Source organism: Euphorbia lathyris, chromosome 3, assembly GCF_963576675.1.
Source record: "Euphorbia lathyris chromosome 3, ddEupLath1.1, whole genome shotgun sequence".
NCBI lineage: Eukaryota > Viridiplantae > Streptophyta > Magnoliopsida > Malpighiales > Euphorbiaceae > Euphorbia > Euphorbia lathyris.
The window spans coordinates 36,559,009-36,569,514 of NC_088912.1; the positions used below are offsets into that span (position 1 = coordinate 36,559,009).

At 37.4% G+C, this 10,506-nt stretch overlaps 1 protein-coding gene and 1 long non-coding RNA gene across 2 annotated transcripts; both read left to right on the top strand.

Annotated features, from left to right (window-relative positions):
• Positions 1–4,027: 4,027 nt before the first annotated feature.
• Positions 4,028–8,913, top strand: LOC136224299 (E3 ubiquitin-protein ligase RSL1-like). The gene is made up of 3 exons (XM_066012593.1): positions 4,028–4,836; positions 6,588–7,360; positions 8,438–8,913. Exons 1-3 carry the CDS (start codon positions 4,099–4,101, stop codon positions 8,604–8,606), a joined length of 1,680 nt encoding a protein of 559 aa, XP_065868665.1. The 5' UTR covers positions 4,028–4,098; the 3' UTR covers positions 8,607–8,913.
• Positions 8,914–9,053: 140 nt separating this feature from the next.
• Positions 9,054–10,300, top strand: LOC136221648 (uncharacterized). Its single transcript, XR_010685243.1, has 3 exons — positions 9,054–9,185; positions 9,288–9,351; positions 9,675–10,300. It is a non-coding gene; the product is annotated as an uncharacterized lncRNA (long non-coding RNA).
• Positions 10,301–10,506: the final 206 nt, after the last annotated feature.

A 10,506-nucleotide genomic window follows, 5' to 3' on the forward strand; every position in this document is an offset into this window, starting at 1 on the left:
CGCGTCTATAAATAGAGTTTTTCCAATGTAAATTAGATATCTTTCGTTTTTGTAAATTATTTTAGCTTTCCCCTTGTAATTCCTCTCCATCTTCCTCAACCTCCATTGAAGCTCCTTCAAAGCTTTTTCTCGAGGAATTATCAAGGTCCGTCCTTAAGATCAAGTCGCCGGCTGCAGAGTAAACAGGTTCCCTGAAAGGGATTTTTGTATCTCCTTTTATCTTTCCATGTTTGTACTCTTTGATACAGTTGCCGAACTTGACTTATTGTATCTTGTGACAATTATCTTCGCCTTTAATAATAATTTAGCTCTTGTTTTGCTCTATGTTTATTGTCTAATCTTTGTCTCACGCTTTATTCAATTGGTTTAACTCATTCAAAAGACCCAAAAATCTAGTAGGCACATATTGCGAGCTGAATCTGACCTAGTCAGAGCCTAGGAGATTGACGACCTCTTAGTTGATTAAGCGCTAATTTACTGAGCCTTAGACCTAGTTTCGGCCTTAGGGAATCACGCGCTAGGAACCTCCGGAGGGTAAGTAGGGTTAATCGCCTTGAATACAAGTGACTCAGATTAGGTTTTTATTCAATAGACTTGATAATCTATCTTCATTATTATCGTTCATACCATGTTCCTTCGGATAATTTCATTAATGAAAGATCAATTAGGGGTAGAGTAACTTAGTTAGGCGTAGAATAACTTAGTTAGAATTAGATAACTTAGTTAGAATTAGATAACTTAGCTAGGATTAGTATAATTCAACCTAGGAGTAGATTAGTTTAAAACAAACCAACTCAAAAACCCCATAAGCCTAGATAACATCCGAGATCGAGTAGCTCGGTACTTGCAGAAATAAATCCTGTGGACAATAACCTGGACTTAAACCAGAAATTTATTACTTGATAACGACGGGGTACACTTATCCCTTAGTGAGTTCCCATCTCTAACCTAGGTGGGGACGCATCAGCTGGCAGTCGAAATCATCGTCTAAAGTAGGTAAAGAAACTCTCATCAAGTCTGTTTTACAGTCTTTGCCCTCATATGTAATGAGTCTCTTTCTGCTCCGTCATTTGCTTTGCTCAGACCTGGAAAAAGTGTTGAACTCGTTCTCGGGTCAGGGAAACAGTGGATTACATTAGCAAAAATGGGATAGACTGTGTAAGCCGAAGAAGTTTAGAGGTATGGGGTTTAGACAGCTTCATCAATTTAATTTAGCTTTGTTAGCTAAACAAGGTTGGCGCCTACTTCAAATGAAAGACTCACCGGTTGCTAAAGTGTATAAAGCTAGGTATTACCCTAATGTGTCATTTCTTGAAGCGGACCTCACGGTTAACCCCAGCTTTATATGGAGGAGCATTATATCGGCTCAGAAATTGGTCGATGTGGGTGCTCGTCGGGTGATTGGGAGAGGGGATTCAGTGAATATCTGGACTGACCCCTGGTTAAGGGATAATGATAACCCATATGTGGAGAGTGAATGTTTACCGAATGTTAAGATCCAGTTAGTTCAGAACCTAATGACTCTGGATGGGCAAAGTTGGGATGAAGGACTTGTGAATGGCTTGTTCATAGTTCGTGATTGCCAGTTGATTAAGGAAATCCCACTAAGTAGAAGAGATGTGGAAGATAAGTGGGACTGGTGGTTAAACCCCAAGGGGATTTACTCAGCGAAGTCAGGTTACACACATCTTAGTGCCGAACTCGTCCAAGTCTCAAATGCGGGGTTCGGTAATTGGCAAGGATTATGGCGTATTCAGGCAATTCCAAAGGCTAAACAGCTTGTGTGGAGGTCTCTGGTGGGTTGTCTGCCAACTGTTATGGCTCTTCGAAATCGACATATACAGGTCCCTGCCTTATGCCCTGTCTGTCAGAATCATCCCGAGGATAATGCTCACGCCTTATTCAAATGTGCGCTAGCGAAACAGATCTAGGCCAAGACTCTGATTGGACATATGAGTTTGGTAATTGACAGCGTTATGGATTTCTGGGACTTCATCATCGCAGCAAAATCGGCGGGGATCCAAGGGCTCGCAGCATCAGTATGTTGGGTCGTATGGAAAAATCGAAATGATATAGTCTGGAACAATCACGGGGCTAACATAAAGACACTCCAGGAGGAAGTATCACTACATTCGAATTGGACTGTTGTCCAGGCCCGTCGGGCGATTGTAGCAGCACCATCTTCCCCTGCTCGCTAGCTGCGCCCTGTTGATGATGAGATAAAAATCAATTTCGACGCTGCTCTCTTCCCAAGTTCCGATATTGCTGGATATGGCTTTGTAGCTCGCAAGGCACTAGGTTTTATGGCCGCGGAAAATGGCTGGTGTGGTCAGGTGTCTGATGCTCTTCTGGCAGAGGCACTGGCATGCCGAGAGACACTTTGTTGGATAAAAGGCACCAACTGGGAAAATATTCGGGTGGAAACTAACTCGCAACTCTTGGTCAGTGCACTACATCGTCTACCGACTGATAGCTCTCCTTTGGAGCTAATAATAGGAGACTACTACTTTCTAATTCATTCTACTGTTAACTGCTCAATTTCTCATGTAAAAAGATCCGCGAATCTAACTGCCCATGTTATTGCAAGGGCGGTAGAATCTGTGTCTGATCCTGGAGTATGGTTGCATACTCCACCTATTTTTACTTGTAATTCCCTAGAGGTTGATTCTTAATAAACAACATTCTTTGATTAAAAAAAAACAAAAAAAGTTGAGTTGGTGTCTATCTCTTTCTTTTTAGTAGAAACATTCTCAAACTAAAACTTTAGAAATTCTATAATACTTCTAAACTTTATTCAAAAAAAAAAATAATAATACTTCTAAACCAATACATTTGTTTTGATATTACTTTTTTCTTTTTTCTACTAAATCTATCATGTATCGCTCATCATCATCAATGGGCCAACGACATATACACACGTGAAAACAATTAAAAGAAGTTAAAAAATATATCATATACGCATACATGTGTTTAATCTAGTGTACGAGATAAATTTGTTTAAAAAAAATTAATTTTTTTCAAGTGTACACGTGTTTTTTATCTACTACTAACGAATGATAACATAACGTATATATAGAGTGAAATAACGATATTCATAACTGCAAAGAGTGTTTCGTTAATAATGATTGAAAATTTATCTAAATTTCAAATATTTGGAATAAAATATATAGAAAAAAAGCACACAAAAATCTAACCGGTTTTTTTCCCCTCAAATTCCTTTTACCATTTATTAGTACAGATACTAATTAGTTAATGTGACTACACTAACAGGGCGTTTGGTATTCTATTGGGATAGGGATAAGGATAAAAATATGATAGAGACAAGGATAAATGGTTGGGATAAGGATAAAAATATGATAGTCGAGAATTATTATTCAATGTTTGGTACGTGAGATAGAGATAGGGATAAAATAATACATTTTACTATTTTAACCTTATTTAAAATACATAACATTAATTTGAGGGATAAGATATACTTTTCCATCCTATTAAAATCGCAGGAGCTTATCTCACCTCCTTATACCACCCCCTCTTGGGTATAGGATTCGAGGGATAAGAAGCTTATCCCTCCTATGTCTCACTCTTCTATCTTCCAAACAAACACGGGATAACTTATCTCGTGTTTTTTTATCCCTATCACACCTCCTATATCTCTTCTAACAAACACCCCGTAAGGTCTTGTTTGATAAACTACTTAATGACTTAAATTAAAATATTAAATACTTATTTAATTTAAGTGTATTTGATAACAATTATTTTTACCACTTAAATTAATAAATTAAATTAAAAATCACTTATTTTGGTAAGTCAAAATATTTAACTTAATATTTTAAGTTAAATATTATCAACTAATATTTTTTATAATAATTATATCACTCAATATTTTTAACACTTATAATAATATTCAGCACTTAAAATTCAATAGTTATTTTAATTTTCAATTTTATCAATCAACAACTAACCTATCTTTAACCCCGCGAAGTAGTATAGTAAAACTTCTCATTTATTTATTCATCTGCCAGTTCCTCCTCACGCCGCTAGATCACCGGTTTTTTTGTTTACGTCTTTTAAAGTTTAATCCATTCAAGCAAAGTGTACATGGCTACGACCACTGCCACAACCACCTCTCCTCCGGCAGCTGACGACGACCTCCACTGCATCCTCTCTGAGCAACGCCGTGAACTTATGGCGGCTCAATCTCTCGAATCAGACCTTGACTTGGCTTTCCAACTTCAACTCCAAGAAGCCATCAATGCCTCCGTCGCTATCCTCCCTTCTTCTTCGTCAACAGCTCCACCGGTATCCTCTCTGTCGGTTACTGTTCCGCCTGAGCAAAACCTCACCGTTCCTTCTCTTCAATCAGAAGAAATCGACAGGCTTGAACAAGAGCTTAATGATCGGAAACATTCTGAACTCGAAATGCGTAGAATGAAGGAAGATCTTGATCGTAGAATCCACGACCAGAAAGTCGCGCGCGAAATTTTGAGAATTCCTGATGAAGATTGGTGCGAATGGGGAGATAATTTTGAGAAACCTTTTGGCGAGGGAACGTCTAGACATGTCGAGGATAATGGGAGTGTTTTCAGATTGTATTTCAAGGGGTTGGCGAGCGAAGAGATTCTCAGGGGTCAGAAGGCAATACTGGCTGGGATTGGGGTTGCAATTTGTGACCCGGCAGATAATTTGGTGTTTGAGATAAGTAAGCCATTAATTGGGAATGGAATGAGCCGGAACGCAGCAGAGGTTAAGGCATTAATTGAAGGACTTAATGCTGCTCTTGCGCTGGAACTGAAGAGGATCACGATTTATTGTGATCATAAACCGCTTTATCAATATGTAAGTTTTGTAATTTAAGTTAAATTGAAGTTGTTCTTCTTGTGCTTGTCGAATATGATTGATTAACGATGGTACGGAGTTGGTATAAAGTTTTGATTGTGCCTGTTGATTCGAGTTATGTTGTTTTTAGTTAAATCATGTGCTGTGTTCTTTACTGATAGTATAATACTTCAGTACAGTTTTTGCTTCCTAAACTGGCATCTGAGTAAAGTAATTGTAGCTTCTGCACTGTTCATGAAGTGCTTTACTAATTGTGAATTGATATTAAGTTTTTACTTGATATTGCACTTGTGTAACGTGTTCCCTTGGTTTTGGAATGTAATAAGCAGCTGATATAAATTTTAAGGATGCCTATTGGATTAGTTAATCCATCTTTGAATTTGAAACATTTTGTTTGACCAAGTGTTGCAATTTTTTTTTAATCTAAGATCAACCTTGTTGTTGCCTTAGTAATTAATATTCTATTACTAGTTAAAGCATAAACCAAAAAAACACACTTATGTGACAAAACCACATAAAAACATAATACTACATGTCAAAAACGCCAAGTTAAGTTCATACTTCACAAAGACATTAACATATACTTAACGTCTTAAGTACCTAAATAATGCTACTAAACTAATAGCCGTTCATTTTCAATAAAAACAAAACACGCCTAAAAGTAAAACTAATGATCATCATCAAGATCATTCCAGGCTGCACGTTCTCTGCTGGTTCTTCTGCGTGTCGCAGTTTCTTCTGTTTCTACGTGTCACAGTTTCTGTTTGAGTGGACACTATTATTTACATGACTCTGCTCTTAATCCCTCTCTAGTCTTTTGTCACATATCAGCGTAGAAGTAGAAGGACTAAAAGGGAAATTATCTTAGGAAGTTAGTTAAATTTTGTTATTGTTAATCTGTTATTTCTTGTCATTGTTATTTTATTACTGTTGTCAATTTGTTGTTTCCGGTCTGTTAGAAGGTTGTTATTCCAGCTGTTGAATGATGACGGTAGAATAGTACTAGCTGCTAGGTTAGCTGTAATATCCTTCCTTCTATTTATGTCATGCTTTTGTAAAGGTTCAGTATCAATGAGAATTACTAACCTTCTTAATCTCTCTCTCTTTCTAATCTTCTTCCTATTCTGCTCCTCTATTCTTGAGCCGTGCGTAAGGCGCGTCCTTAACAACTATGGTCGTACTGTATCTGAGTTTTAATAAAACTTGAAATAAGTGTGGTTTTTAGGGCTTGGAACCCATTTGTCGTATATTGTTTTATTTTATGTTTTCCATAAAACTCAAAGGGCGTTTGAAATGTGTTTGACCTTTCCTCACCTAGCAGCCTTTAGATTGGACTGTGTACTACTATGATGTTCATCTTTGCTGGTTTTCTCCAGTTGATTGTTCTTTTGCATTTGAACTACACAGATATTTTTTTTTTATATACTCCCATTCCAGGACGGCGAGCCTTGGCGCAACGGTAAACGTTATTGTCGTGTGACCAAGAGGTCACGGGTTCGAGTCTTAGGAGCGGCCTCTTGCCAAATAAATTGGCAGGGGAAGGCTTGCCCCCAGTACACCCTTGTGGTGGGACCCCTCCCCGGACCCTCGCTCAGCGGGGACGCGTAATGCACCGGGCCGCCCATACTCCCATTCCACTCTTCAGTACTTGAATTTTTTTTTTGAAGAACTTGTGCTAAGCTCTTCTAATGTTTCTTTTTCTTGGTGTGTGATAATTTTCAATTCTGTTAAATGTCTTATATGCTATGCAGGTTACTGGAAGATGGTCAACCAAGCAGCAGAAGGTTGCCATGCTAGTAAATCAGGTGTCTGTTCTTCAAAGAAAATTTACATATTGCAATCCTGCTCTTGTGGCACGTAATGATATTAAATTTGCATTCAAACTTGCAAGAGATGCAATAGTTTCTCAGATAAAAAAACCTGCAGAACCAAACTGTCGGAAAATTGTTAATGAGAATTGTGTCATCTGCTTAGAGGATACTGATGTTGAAAACATATTTTCAGTTAATGGATGCGGGCATCGTTACTGTTTCTCTTGTATGAAACAGCATGTGGAAGTCAAGTTGCTTCATGGCATGGTGCCTATATGTCCTCATGAAGGATGTAAGTCTGAGCTTGCTGTTGAGAGCTCTAGGAAGTTCTTGACATCTAAATTAACAGAGACAATGCGCCAAAGAATAAAAGAAGCTTCTATTCCCGCTGCAGAGAAAGTTTATTGCCCATATCCCCATTGCTCGGCATTAATGTCAAAACATGATGTTTCTGAATATGCCAAAAAAGAAATTGTTGGTTCTGAACGTACTGGTGCTCGGAAATGCTTGGAATGTCATAGCCTTTTCTGTATTAATTGCAAGGTCCCCTGGCATAATAACATGACATGTGGTATTTACAAACGGTTGCATCCTAACCCTCCGGCAGAAGATGTGAAACTGAAGTCTCTTGCTACTAGGAATCTATGGCGCCAGTGCGTGAAATGCAGCCATATGATTGAACTTGCTGAAGGTTGCTATCACATGACTTGCAGGTACAGTACCAACCTTGCCTATCTAATTTTGTAGTGTGACTGTAAGATTGTAAATCTCTTAATGGTTTGATCTGAAATAAACTTGAAGGAAGAAACAGCAATGTTGGATACTTGTAAATTCTGTTAGGGTAAATTACACCCATGGCCACTGAACTTTACTCATTTTAACATTGTCGCCACTGAACTTCAATTCTTAACGGTATTGGCCACTGAACTTTATTCTTTTTAACACCGGTGGCCATTGAACTTTAACTAATTCCTCAATATAACCGGTAACGACCTCAAAATGAAAATATTCAAGAATTAAAGTTGTTCAGAACGACATTTACCATGAAACCATATTTTTTATTTTCCTAAATTACCTTCTTTGGAGCTTTCTCTCTACAAATTCACTCTCTCTCTACAAATTCACTCTCTCTCTCCTAATAAAAAAAACACCTAAATGACCTAAAAACAAAAATTTCAAGAATTAAAGTTCCTTAGAATATCATTAACTTTTCGAATTTTTTATTTTGAGGCCGTCAACGGTCGTTTTGAGACGTTGAGTGGCCACCGGTGTTAAAAAGTGTAATGTTCAATGGTCATACTGTTAAGAATTGAAGTTCAGGGACCACAATGTTAAATGGGTAAAGTTCGGTGGCCATGGTGTAATTTACCCAATTGTGTTATTTTCATCTTCCATAGATTTATATGATTTAGGAAGTTGGGCAATGGAAGAGAATAAAACACCGGAAAACACGATGGAAGCTGTGTATGAAGCTTTAATATTTTCTGCAAAAGCACCCAAAAAATATCAATGGAGCACCCATAGATCACAAGAGAGCACTCCAAGCATTCCCCTAACAGGAATCTTGGATCTGCCACTGGTCTTGGCTGACCTTACCTTACATGCAGTGAAGTGCTAGGTGCTCTGTTGCTAGCATATATGATATCAACAATTATTTGAGTACCTTTAAAAACTGTGTAATGTTATTCTTTATACATGAGCTGAAGCAACTTAATATATCTTGTTGTCTAACAGTCTGAATTTTTGATGAATTATGCATTATGACATTATGCTTCTTCCTGTTTTTACAGATGTGGTTTTGAGTTTTGCTATAATTGTGGAGCTGAGTGGAAGGACAAAAAGGCAACATGTACTTGTCCACTATGGGATGAGGATAATATATGGGATGACGGAGATAGAGATGAAGAAGATGATGACGACGACTACTTTGATTCTGATGATGATTATTATTTGTTTTGATATTTGTAGATTATACCATACTGAAATATAGTCTAGCTGCGACATTTTTTGTATATATCTCATCAGAGGGATGGAATTTTAGTTGGATTTGGTATATAATCTGTTTTGTCGTTCACTGCTTGCTTGCGTGGATGTACGGACGTATTTAGGTCCTGTTTGGTAAGATGTAATGAACCCTGTAATTTAATGCCCATTACATTACATGGTCCATTACAATGCTTGGATGGGATTTTTAGTTTTTCTATAATGTAATAGTAATTACAGAATTAGAATTTTTTGTTGAATTTAACAAGATCTCCATTACACAGAAAATGGGATGTTTTCACCATTACACACCACATATCTGTAATTTCTTTATTGACATAGTCCCTCTCTCCTGCCTAAGTCTCAATCTCAGACCCCCCCCCCCTCTCTCTCTCTCTCTCTCTCTCTCTCTCTCTCTTTGCCATTGAATCTTTTCAGTTATTCCTCACAGCTGGTCTTCTCTCTCTGCCAATTACTCCATTGAATTGAAGATGAACCAGTACCCTCGACTTCAAGCTCGTTGCTGGAGATACGTCCCAATCCAATTGTAATATGGTATTCTATCTCTCCATCTCCTTTTCTGCTTAATTTTGTGAGACTCTTGAGCACTTAGTTATGTTTCATGTGTAATAGCTCTCTTAGACATGTTTTTGTTAGGTTTTCTTTGAGCTCATCTGTTCATTGTAGCCAGAGTTCCTCTTGCTGTTGATTTGAAGATAAGGTTGGTTCTATTCTCTATTATAAATTTGCTGAACTACAATCTGTTATGTGTTTTGTTTGTTGCTTAAATATAAGGTAGGTTCATGTGTTATTTTGCTGGTGATTTTTATTTTCTGCTTTGCTTTGATGTTTAGATATTTGAAATGCATTTTACTAGCTAGATTTTCTAATGGTGATTCATTAGTTGAAAGGGGCTCGCCGTGCACTTGTATGGTTTGGAGAGGCTTACTTATCTTATAGTTTAGACACTTTATCCATTTTTGGTTTCATTGCTTGTTGCTTTGTCTAGTTCAATAGTAGTGTTTATCCTAATGGATTTTACAGGCCTACCTTGGGGCTAACGTGGGATTTGCTGAAGGACCTACTGGGTTATGTAAATGTGTAATGCCTTTGCTTATTGGAGAAGTTGTTTTTGGAGGAGAAACTATCGTTCTGCTCGGATAGTATTATGTATGGGTTTTAGGTTTTCTGCTTATCTACTGAACATTAGGCAAAGAAATGTCTAGAAACAACATCTTAATTAAGCATGGATATGGTTCCACTTGTAGCGAGGTAAGGTAATACACTATAATGTAGGATAATTGATCCAAGATGATAAAACCAAGCTAGTTTTTCTCATGCCATAATGTTTTCTGTCATGAAATGAAGGGTAATGATTGAGGATATCCTGTGACAATGTTGACACAGGTATTAATGGGTGATCTCTGTATGCTTATCTTGTTTTTCTTTCAATCAATTTACTGCGTTAGATGTACAAATTACTACCTTTTCCCTTCTTTCGAATAAGTTTTAGAAGACTTATTTTCTTTCTTTTTATAGAAATAGTGCAATTATTGACTTCAGCACCTGACAACACACGAACACGACAAGGGAAGGTTTGGTTTGGTGTTCTTAGAGAATTGGCTCAACCACTTGAACAGTATTACTGTGAATTTTAGGACCTTTCCAGTTCACACTTCACTGGACATTTTGACTTTCTATTATGGATTAGTAATAGTTTGGAGCTTTTTGTGAAAAGGAGTTCTATTTATCTTAATTTTCCATAGTTACCCTTTAACGTGACAAGCAACTGCGAATTGACAGACTCAATACAAAACCAATTTTTAATTTCCCCTTGAACAAAAAGTATGATTTTTGGCTTGATGTATTTTTTTTG

Coding starts and splice junctions, on each gene's coding strand:
- LOC136224299 (XM_066012593.1), top strand. CDS start 4,099: ATGGCTACGACCACTGCCACAACCACCTCTCCTCCGGCAGCTGACGAC. Junction 4,837..6,587: donor ATAAACCGCTTTATCAATAT/GTAAGTTTTGTA, acceptor TATGCTATGCAG/GTTACTGGAAGATGGTCAAC. Junction 7,361..8,437: donor TGCTATCACATGACTTGCAG/GTACAGTACCAA, acceptor CTGTTTTTACAG/ATGTGGTTTTGAGTTTTGCT.